The sequence below is a fragment of the Mus musculus genome, chromosome 11, assembly GCF_000001635.26.
Source record: "Mus musculus strain C57BL/6J chromosome 11, GRCm38.p6 C57BL/6J".
Classification (NCBI taxonomy): Eukaryota; Metazoa; Chordata; class Mammalia; order Rodentia; family Muridae; genus Mus; species Mus musculus.
Window position 1 is genome coordinate 110,164,902 of NC_000077.6, and position 11,719 is coordinate 110,176,620.

Sequence of the window (11,719 nt, forward strand, 5' to 3'; positions counted from 1 at the left end):
CAGTATACGACATGATATTTCAATAGACATCTGCTTTGTAGAGTGGTTAAACAAGCCTCGTCTTGCTTACATGCCCCCCCCTTTTTTTAATGAAATCACATAGATTGAATATTTCCAAACATGAAGAAAAATCAACAGAATATTGTTGCACACACCAGTGTGTGCACTTAGCAGATATACATCTACATCATTGTAATCTATCTTTATTACTATTTAGAAATGATTACAATTTCTCATTTTGTGCTTATCGTCACTTCATATATTTGGGGTAAGATGCAATAAATATTTCCAAAGTATCCGTTTTGATTCACACTCATGCCCTTCAGCACTGTATATATTTAAGCTAAAGTCCTTTCCTTAAAAATCACTTTTTCCTCATATATTTTTCCTGATATATAATGTCTAAACATTAAGTTTGCTTCCTTTTGTGTTTGAAAATTCACACTGGTGTAAACCTCAGTGAATGAATATTTTTCTTGTTGATGTCACGTATAGTCCTGAGGATTTTTTGGGGGCATGTAAATACAGAAAAATGGGAGACTTCCAATAGTAGGTCACTGTGAAAGGTTTTTTGGTGGGTTTTTTTTTTTTTTTTTTTTTTTTTTTTTACCCTTGGGTTACATTCTGAAGTAATTATGGACTGAAGTTAGCCTCTTTGATGTTGCCCTAAACTTCAGTGTCTGTGCCTTCATGAGGCCCTAATTAACCCAGATGTTAATTATTAACTCTGTAGTATAAAGACACAGCTTCATTTTACAGGGCATTTCTCAATATGAGTTCTTTGAAAAAAATTTCTAGGAAGAGATATAATGTTACATATTTAAAGTTTTTGTTTGAAATAAAATAGTGGCAAAGCCCAGGACTTGAAAAGTTCAAGCCTGTTAGTTATATCTGTGGCATATTAAAAAGCACTGGTTCACAATTATCTTGGTATCCCTGAGAAGATATCCTTTCCCTTTTACTAACTACGAGAACAGGCAGATGTGGAACCATACCAGGAGGGTCTCTCTTCTCATCCTGAACTTTCTGAGCCAGTTCTTGCAGAGAAGCGCCCACATTTGCTGACCCAGTCTCAAGTGTCTCTTCCTCATTTTGACTTGTTTGTTTTGTTAAAGGACATCAAGGAAGTAGATGTGAAAGTCTGAAATAGAAAAATGTTGTGCAATCAAACCAGAAAGAAACAGCTTAACAACTGGTCCTAGTTACGTGCCTAAAGAGGAAGGATGCCACACATAGAAAACAGAGGGAAGAAAGGGGGGAAAGAGAAGTTGGCAAATCTATTGAAAAAAATTAAAAAGGGGAAATAATTGAAAGAGAGTCTTTTCTTCTATGGAGTGACTTCTCGGAGACTTTAACAATGTCACATGCTGATGCAGCCAAGCTCTCAGAGATTTGTATAGGTTGTGTACCCTGCTCATTAAGTTAGTTATTACTAATTATGATTGCTACTCAGCAGAATTCCAACAGTCAGTCACTGCTGCTTCTGGGTCTGTATCCTTACTCAGGGACCTGTACTAAGATGCTTGCACACATAAATCATGCTAGCAGGGCATGAGAGAGTGCATTTTTACAAATGTCACTCTGTAGGAATTAGAAGAGTTGCATTGACACCCATTGCTCAACCTAAGAAATCTTTAAGGATATAGTATCAATTAAATCATGTTTTTTAAAAAAAAACTTGAATGATATAGCAGTATAATTTATATGAATTCACACTATGAGCAATACATGTTTCTCAATACACCCTGGAATAAAAAAAAGATCATTATCAAATACAATTTTAAAAAGATTATCATTAGTTATAATTGTCATTATCATTTGTGGGAAATAACGATGAAGGTCAGATATGAAATGGGACTTATAAGTCAAATTAAATAAACAACAACAAAAAAAGAGAGAGGAGCTTTGTATGTCAGGAACTCAAAACCATGGTTAACTCACCCCTCTATTGATCTTTTATAATTGAAGTTTGAAAAACTCTTGGAAAAGCCACTAAAAAATTACCACAGGTCAATCATTTATAAATCCAAGGGATAAAAAATAGAAATTCTGGATAATTTCATATTTCTTCTAGCTACCAGCTATATAGATGTATAAATATTGTTACCAACTATATAATTGATCTCCAAGCTGTTACAGTTGGACACTGCAATGTATACTAAACTATATTTCCAACTAAGAAACTGATACTGTGGCAAGCCTTGGTATCTAAAAGCATAAAGATATATTTTCCAAGTGGCAACTCTTCTTTCTTAGATAATTAAGAATATACATGCAGGAAAATATTAATAAGTAAATGTGGTTATATAATCTAATTGCCATGCATTAAATCATTTGTTCCTGGCTGTTAAGACATTAACATTGTAACATTACACATGTTCTTGTAAAATGCATTTTTCTCTAGAAAGATAAAATACCTAGCTAGCGTAAATTGCTCTGAATAGCAAAAATTGCATGATTTAAAAATAATAAATTGGTTGTTACGAGCCAGTCACTTCCCAATCAGATGGTATTCACATTACTCAGAGAACGCAGAGAACGCGTGCATCTCAAGATCTTCTTATATATTTACTATGATAAAGAGGGTCAGTTGAGTGTTTTCTCAAATGCTCTCAAAGTTGGTTAAAACAACCCAGAATTCATAAAATCTGGTATCCTGATGTTGACATTCCTCTGGCAGTAAAACTGAACACACACACACACACACACACACACACACACACACACACACACAGAGCAATCCAAATAACTTCGAAAACAGCAAGAGGCAAGCAAGCTACATTCCTTTCCATTTACCCACTTGCCTGTTCTGTGATATGTGCTGTTTATGCAAAATGCTTTAACCATGGGGTAAAACCGAAAGTTCTTAGTTTTCTAACTACTATTCAGCCACCCAGTATAAAATACTCAAAGACTTGAAAAATCAAAACAACTTACTAGTAACTTCCTACACTTGGCGACTTTCTCCGGAATGTTTGCCACACTTTTTCTGTCTCTGCTTGTCTCTCACATTGAAGTGCTAGCAACCACAGTCTAGAGGTTAACTTACTCTGAGGAAGCCGAAGCAAGAATCTTCTAGAAGTCCATCCACAGATCTTTGTCCCGGAGGAGAAGTCCCGTTTCTTCTTTCGAGTCACTGCTACATGTTGATTTTGATTTTCCTTATCGTGGACGGTTGGTTCTGTTTTACTCTGGTTTCTGAAGAGAATTCTTCTGAGGGTTCAGACTGGCTGCCAAAAGCTCTGCTCACACTCCTCCACTGTTTTTCCTTTCTCTGCCTCCCGCCAGTTCCTCAGCAGGGATCCTGTGGTTGCAGATGGTTGGCTTGACATATTGAAACGTTAGCAACTATCAAACCAGGAAGAAGCTAGGCTTTAATCCCCCCACCCCCTTTGGATTAAACCCCTAACAGAAGAGTGGATTCTCAAGAGTACTTTAAACAAAAATAGTATACAGGCCAGCTCAGAGAAGATGGAGCAGAAAAGAATTTCCTAAATTACAGAAGCAAACATACAAGTCAGGTCAGATGCTATTCTCAAAACCTCTCCTGGATCTTTTTTAAAAGCTGAATCTACACGTGGCAACGAAGCAATGTGGCTGTTTTCAGTGTAAGAGCGTGCATCTGAATTTTTACCCATACCTCAGTAGCACTGCGTGCATGCTGCCTGCACCGTGGTTCTTATGATAGAAAGCATAATATTGACAGAGAGATTGTATTCTCAGCCTGGGGAGACTGCTCACCAAATAGAGCACTAACCTAGCACGCATAAGGAACTGAGTTCGATTCCCAGATACCACGTAAAAATGTCAGGGATGTTGGCTTGGGGGATAAATTCTCAGTGATGCTGGGGGTGGGGGTGGGGGGAGACAGGAGGATCCCTGGAGCTGGCTGCTAACCCGTTTAGCCTTATTAGTGAGCTTTGTGGTCCAGACCAATAGGAGACTTTGTCTCTAAGGAGGTGGGCGGACGGACAATATTTCTAAGGATAATAGCCAAGGGCCAAAGTTGTCTTCTGGACTTTATCTGAATGCATACGCGTTTGCTATGTACCTGGCTCCAAAAGTGAGAGGTGGGGCAGGAGGAGGAAGAGAGAAAGAGAGAGGGAGAAAGGGGAGGAAGAGATTGTTATATTAATGTTAGCCTCCGGTTCCAGGAAGCAAGTTGCTCTGTGTCCAACCACTCGTTTTCGATATGTCCTGTTTGCCGTGTTATCAAGTGTTTAGAGCAGACAATGACCACATCATGAATATATGTGTACATGGAAGGCAAAGCATCACACAGATAGTAAATATCCCTTCAATCGTCTCAAGCCTTTTTACCCATTTGCTAATTATATTAGATCCAGAAACTACTTTTCCAAGTCTGTACAAGCATACTGAACTCATAGTCTGTAACAAGTTCTCTGATTGTTTCTGTATTGGCTAGTTTTGTGTCAACTTGACACAGCTGGAGTTATCACAGAGAAAGGAGCTTCAGTTGAGGAAATGCCTCCATGAGATCCAACTGTAAGGCATTTTCTCAATTAGTGATCAAGGGGGGAGGGCCCCTTGTGGGTGGGACCATCTCTGGGCTGGTAGTCTTGGGTTCTATAAGAGAGCAAGCTGAGCAAGCCAGGTGAGGCAAGCCAGTAAAGCATCAGCCCCTGCTCCCTGACCTGCTTGAGTTCCAGTCCTGACTTCCTTTGGTGATGAACAACAGCATGGAAGTATAAGCCGAATAAACCCTTTCCTCCCCAACTTACTTCTTGGTCATGATGTTTGTGCAGGAATAGAAACCCTGACTAAGACAGTTTCTCTATGTCTTCTGCCTTCGGTGGAATGCATATTAGCACACTTAATAACACTGCTAACATCTTCTGCACTGACACTCTAATTTAGAGATAGTCTTATTTCTTAGTAATGAATAAATTTTCTCTTTCCTTGGACCCAGGTGAACTGCAGACACATAGGTTTTTGTCTGATATCCTCCTTAAAGATACATTGTTTCTTTTTTTCTTTTTTCATTTTCAATAGTCTTTTTTAATTAGAAAATAATCATGAGACTAAAATGGCAGAAAGCAGATTGCAACAATGATGTTTAAACATGGAAGGAATTAACATACAGGCTTATGTGATATGTGTGGGTGACTTTTTTCTTTTTTCTTTCTTTCTTTTTTATTAGATACTTTCTTTATTTACATTTCAAATGTTAGCCCCTTTCCTAGTTTCCCCTCCGAAAATCCCCTCCTCCCTGCCCCCTCCCCCTGCTCACCAACCCACCCACTCCCATTCCTGGCCCTGGCATTCCCTTATACTGGGGCACAGAACCTTCACTTGACCTAGGGCCTCTCCTCCCACTGATGACCGACTAGGCCATCCTCTGCTACAAATGCAGCTAGAGCCACAAGTCCCACCATGTGTTTTCTTTGATTGGTGGTTTAGTCCCAAGGAGCTTTGGGGGTACTGGTTAGTTCATATTGATGTTCCTCCTATGGGGCTGCAAACCCCTTCAGATCCTTGGGTCCTTTCTCTAACTCCTTCATTGTGGACCCTGTGATATATTGTTTCTGCCCCTCCTTAGAAGTGGGAACAAAACACCCATGGAAGGAGTTACAGAGACAAAGTTTGGAGCTGAGACGAAAGGATGGACCATGTAGAGACTGCCATTTCTAGGGATCCACCCCATAATCAGCATCCAAACGCTGACACTATTGCATACACTAGCAAGATTTTATCGAAAGGACCCAGATGTAGCTGTCTCTCGTGAGACTATGCCGGGGCCTAGCAAACACAGAAGTGGATGCTCACAGTCAGTTAATGGATGGATCACAGGGCTCCCAATGGAGGAGCTAGAGAAAGTACCCAAGGAGCTAAAGGGATCTGCAACCCTATAGGTGGAACAACATTATGAACTAACCAGTACCCCGGAGCTCTTGACTCTAGCTGCATATGTATCAAAAGATGGCCTAGTCGGCCATCACTGGAAAGAGAGGCCCATTGGACTTGCAAACTTTATATGCCCCAGTACAGGGGAACGCCAGGGCCAAAAAGGGGGAGTGGGTGGGTAGGGGAGAGGGGGTGGGTGGGTATGGGGGACTTTTGGTATAGCATTGGAAATGTAAATGAGCTAAATACCTAATAAAAAATGGAAAAAAAAAACATAATATGTAAGATAGCTAAGTTCCTAAGGGCACGTTCTGCTCTAACAGAGAACTGGATTTGGTTCCCATCACTCGTGACTGTTCCAGGGAGATCTGATACTTTCTTCTGGCCTCTATGGGCATGGCATGTATGTCAACTAGAGACATTTAGGCAAAACACCCACACATATAAAATGAAAATAAATAAATCTTTGTATACATTTATAATAGGTGTGGTGGGTTGAATAGGTATGGCCTCAGTAGACTCATGCGTTTGAGTGCTTGACCCATAGAGGAGGCGCTACTAGAGTGGTTGTGGCCTTATTGGAGTAGGTGTGGCCTTGCTGGAGTGGGTGTGGCCTTGTTGGAGTAGGTGTAGGCTTGTCAGAGTGGGTGCGGCCTTGTTAGAGTAGGTGTGGCCTTGTCAGAGTGGGTGTGGCCTTGTCAGAGTGGGTGTGGCCTTGTTGGAGGAAGTGTGTGGCTGTGGGGGTGGGCTTACTCAAACTATGCCCATTGTAGCACACAGTCTCCTTCTGCTGCTTTGTGTTATGGTCCTCTCTGGGATGGTTTGATGGTGGCCTACTTACACTGAAAACACACAAGTCTTTATGAAATCTGGTTCTGCTTCCCTGTCCACCCTTCCCTCTCCTTGCCGACAACTCCAGTCACACGGAGCTGTAACTGTACTGTGTTACATTTATGCCCTCTGTTTCCTAGAGTTAACCCCAACTGGATCACCTCTGCCTCTAGAAAGCCTCTTTACTCTAATCCTATGCGGGCCGCACACCCCTGCCAGGTGCCGTTGTGGCATAAAGTGGATGCTAAGTACAGCTCCTTTCTTTATAAACTGGGAGTACCCTTACCACATAGGGTAGAGATCCAGATAATAGGGGCTGGACTGACGGCTCAGTGGTTAAGAGCACTGGCTGCTCTTCCAGAGGCCCCAGGGTCAATTCCCAGCACCCACATGGCAGCTCACAACTGTCCATAACTCTTGTTCCAGTGGAGCTAACTCCCTTACATAGATATACATGTAGGCAAAACACAAATGTACATAAAAATACATTTTTTAAAAAATACAGATAATAGTAAACAATCCATATAGGGAGCTGAAGAGATGGGGTAAGAGTGCTGGCTGCTGTTGCAGAGGACCTGGATTTGCAGTACCTTTTTAAAAATAAGCAAAGAATCTGAATTGTACTTCACATACAGCCTGGGATATGAAAGTTGCTCAGAATATGTGTTTTAAGTTTAAAAGTATAGTGAAGAATATGAGATGGAGAAACAAAAGAAAATAGTATCTTTTGCTTTCTAGCAGTATGGTTATGAAAGATTTGGGTGGAAGCTAAAATCAAGTAGTTTTGGGTCAAGAGAAAGCTCTTTGTGTGTTGTTGCTGTTGTTGTTAAGTGTAGGCTCTTACTAAATGACCTAGCCTCAAACTTATACCAGTTTTCCTGTCTCACCCTCCCCAGGGCTGTAATAAGAGGTAAGAGGCACCAAGCGTAGCTTGTTCTTGGCTTTTTTTAAAGACGAAACTTGAAGGAGCAGTAAAGAGGGAGATGAAAAATATAGAAGAAATCAAGAAACACACTCAGTGTTTTAAATCTATTTTAAATCGAGTAAGCAGGGCTGGAGAGAAGTCTCAGTGGTTAAGAGCACTGACTGCTCTTCAGAGGTCCTGGGTTCAATTCCGAGCAACCACATGGTGGCTCACAACCATCTGCAATGGGATCCGAAGCCCTCTTCTGGTGTGTCTGAAGACAGATATGGTAAACTCTTATATTTAAAATAAATAATTCTTTAAGAATGGGGTATAAATAATCATTATAGTGGAAACATAAATATGGGAGAAATCAAGTAACGAAGCCTTGGGTTTTAAATGGGACATGGATATGTATCGTAGAAGAAATGTGATAATAATTCTGCCTTGCAGAGGGAAGACATAAGGGAGCACTAGTGAAAGTGGAAGGATGCTACTCAGCAGTGGTGGAGCCTCTAGTCAAGCCATTCTGATTCCCCCATGTTTGAGGACATAACTCTGTGGTCTCTTCCACAATAGGGTCTTACAGTCAGGTTGTGGAAGGGGGTGGGGGTGGGGTAGCCCAGAGTACTGGTAATGATCTATAATGTTTTATTTGACTGGGCATCTATGGGATTACTTTAGCCAGCAGTTTAGAAAGATGTACCCCATTTCTGGTTCTAGGCATTTTATTTGATAGCACAAGATGTCTAGTCAACATGGTTTCCCCATTATATGGTAACTCCATTTCCTCTGTGTGTGTGTGTGTGTGTGTGTGTGTGTGTGTGTGTGTGTGATTTCTGTTTGGGTTTAGGTTTAAGGTTTAAGAAAAAGGATATGAAATTGGGTGAGTAGCAGAGGAGAGGAAATATTATTAACAAGTATATTATATGATAACCTTTATTAAAAATTAAAACATAGATGTTTAAATACAAAGTAATAATTTCAACTGAGAGACTTCTCTGTGTGAAATAGAAAAAATAACAATAGCAATAATAGCAATAAGTGTGGTAAGCAATTCAGAAATGTGTTAATGCTAGAAATAATAGGTTTCTAGAAATAAAGTCTCCAGAAATAATTTCTAAAAATGAAAGAGATTTGAAATGTACTGGTGATAAGAGCACTCATGTCTGGTAAAATATCCTGCTGAGGTCAGTGGTGATACTTTGTATGAAAGTGAAATTTCTCTCTGAAGTGATGCATCAAAACAATATATATTAAGGAATCTGCGTGTGGGGGGGTAGACTCTTGAAAGCCTTAACCCTTACCTGGAAGTGATGGCAGCTGGAGGAGGGTATGTTAGTTTGAGTTTCTATATCTATGATAAAACACCATGACCAAATCAACTTGGGAGGAAAGGTTTTATTTCATCTTACAATTTTCAAAACATACTCTGTCACCGAGGGAAGTCAGGGCAAGAATTCTAGGCAGTCGGGAGGCAGAGGCAGGTGGATTTCTGAGTTCAAGGCCAGCCTGGTCTACAAAGTGAGTTCCAGGACAGCCAGGGCTACACAGAGAAACCCTGTCTCGAAAAACAAACAAATAAACAAAAAACAACAACAACAAAAAATCTAGGCAGGAACCTGGAGGCAGGAACTAGAGCAGAGGTCACAGAGAGATGGTGCTTGCTGGCTTGCTCCCTATGGCTTGCACAGCCTGCTTTCTTATACCATCCAAGACCACCTTCTCAGAGATAAGACCTGCCACAGTGGGTTGGGCCCTCCCATAACAATCCCTAACTTGTAACTTGTATCAAATTAACAAAAACAAACAAAACAAAACAATCTAGACAGACGATAAGCCTGTTTTTCAATACAGCCACTGATAAATTGCCCATGCTGAGGTCAACAACTGCCATCTTTGCCCATTCATATAATATAACCCGATTTAAACTCAGTGACAAACACACACACACACACACACACACACACACACACACACAAGGGAAATAAGCTGGAAGCAGAAAGAGTCCAGTGGGATGGGAAGTCTACAAGAAGAGAAGGTAATGAGAGTTAGCATGACCAACATACATTATACACATGCATGATCAACATACATTCTACATGTTCATGATCGAGATACATTGGATAATCAACATACATTATACACATGAATGATAGACATATATTATATGCATGGATGATCAACATACATTATACACATGCATGATCAACATACATTATACACGTGCATGATTGACATACATTCTACAGGTACATGATCGACATACATTATACACATGGATGGTCAACATACATTATACACATGAATGATCAATATACATTATACACATGAATGATATACATGTATTATGCATGTACAATTAACACATATTAAACATGTGTCATGATCAATATACACTATACTTGTAGATGACTAACATACATTATACATGTGGATGAAATCATAAAAGTTAATCAATAAAAAGTTCACCTAACAACTGAAAATAGTGGGCTGATAGAAATATTGGCTACCAAAACTGATCAACCATGAAAGACAAGTACACATGCTGATTGATAAGCCAGCTGAAATATAATTCATCTTGTAAGGGTAGAGTGAGCAATATATTGTCAGAAAAAAAAATCCTGAGACTTTTGTCTTTTATGGTGATCTCTGAAGGAACTACCAACACTTTCCCTTGAAAGGAAGTAGCTTCATGCTCTATGAGTCCTTTTGTAAAAAAATAAATAAATATTGGTGCACAGAATCATGATGATGGTGACTAATTTGTGGGAAGGTAGGTGGTATAACAGAGAGCTAAAATATAAAAAAATGCTACTTGGAGGGGAAAGGCATGATCATGCCTAAATCCTCTCTAAATCTTACAGTTGGAGCTGAGGCCATGGTACTGATAAGTTTTGGAACTGTGGTGTCCGATGTGTTAGACAGTAGTCCCAGGTAGGGATTTAAATATAAGTCTTCATTAACTTAAAACTCATAATAATTAAAAATTTAACCCCTTTACCTCTGGAAAGTAGGCAGCTTGGAAGTCAGCATTTCTTTATTTACAAGGAATCTGAAAGTCCATTATATTTCTCGGCGCAAGAAAACCATGGCTCTGAAACCTACAGAAACTCTTAAAAGGGACTGTTATCTCCTCAACAGTAACTATCGATTATTTACCATAGAATTGCAGATAGAACATCTGGCTATCATGGTAGTACAGGCTGAAGTGTTTCAGATTTGAAATGTCGGCCCATGCATAATTAGATAGCTTGGATATGGGACTTAATTCCTGGCATACAATTCACTATGTTTCCAATGCACCTTATATACAAAGCCCAAAGGTAATTTAATGCAGTAGTTTTAATGAGCCTTGATTTGACCTTGACCTGTCACCTGTCAGGTAAGAAATTTTCAACTCATAGCATCCCCTGAAATGTTTGCCTCTCGACCAGATCAACCTTCCAGATAGTGGTGTTCAACTGCGAAACACGTCCCTAAACGAGTTCATTACATATAAACCCTGTAAATGGGTAGTAAAAAGATTAAAACACAAAAGTAAATGAACAAAGAATTTTAACAACACAAATTTAAATGAAAATATATAATGCTTCAACATTACTTTAACTTTGAAAGAAAAAAAAATCGATGCAATAAAAGTAAATATAAGTATATAGTTAAGAAATATGTATACCATATATGGTAACAACTCTACAAAACTGGATTAAGGAAGTAAACAATTGAATTTTTGTATGAAGGAAGAACTATAGGGGCTCTTTTGTAAAGCATTATTTAATTTATATTTTCTATTATACAAATATTCTTTTTAAAGCCTATTTATTTTATTTATACATGAGTGTCTGTCTATGCACATATGTGTGCAGGAGCCCATGTATGGCAGAAAAGGGCTCTGAGGACATTTCTCATATGTTTCTGCAAGTAAAAGTTCTGATAATTGTTTGTCTTAGCATTTCTATTCCTGCACAAAACATCAGGATCCAGAAGCTCGCTTCCCCTGCCTTGCTCAGCTTGCTTTCTTATAGCACCCAAGACTAACAGCCCAGGGATGGCACCACCCACAAGGGGCCCTCCCCACTTGATCACTAATTGAAAAAATGCCTTACAGCTGGATCTCAT

At 39.5% G+C, this 11,719-nt stretch overlaps 2 protein-coding genes across 4 annotated transcripts in view; both read right to left on the reverse strand.

Moving 5' to 3' along the window:
• Positions 1–3,373, reverse strand: part of Abca9 (ATP-binding cassette, sub-family A (ABC1), member 9) — a 67,526-nt gene extending 64,153 nt beyond the window's left edge. Inside the window, exons 1-2 of one of the 2 annotated variants that reach the window (XM_017314486.2) lie at positions 2,938–3,373; positions 996–1,141 (exon numbers count right to left, since the gene is read on the reverse strand). In XM_017314486.2, coding sequence (XP_017169975.1) covers positions 996–1,091 — 96 coding nt within the window. In that variant the 5' untranslated portion in view covers positions 1,092–1,141; positions 2,938–3,373. The remainder of the gene's footprint in view (positions 1–995; positions 1,142–2,937) is intronic. The other variant, NM_147220.2, reaches the window with a different exon arrangement.
• Positions 3,374–9,736: 6,363 nt separating this feature from the next.
• The window catches only part of Abca6 (ATP-binding cassette, sub-family A (ABC1), member 6), a 77,139-nt gene continuing 75,156 nt past the window's right edge, over positions 9,737–11,719 (reverse strand). For both annotated transcript variants that reach the window (XM_006534413.2, XM_006534414.2), the window contains one exon: positions 9,737–11,719. This exon is cut by the window's right edge and continues 450 nt beyond it. The gene's annotated coding sequence lies outside the window, so the exon portion shown is untranslated.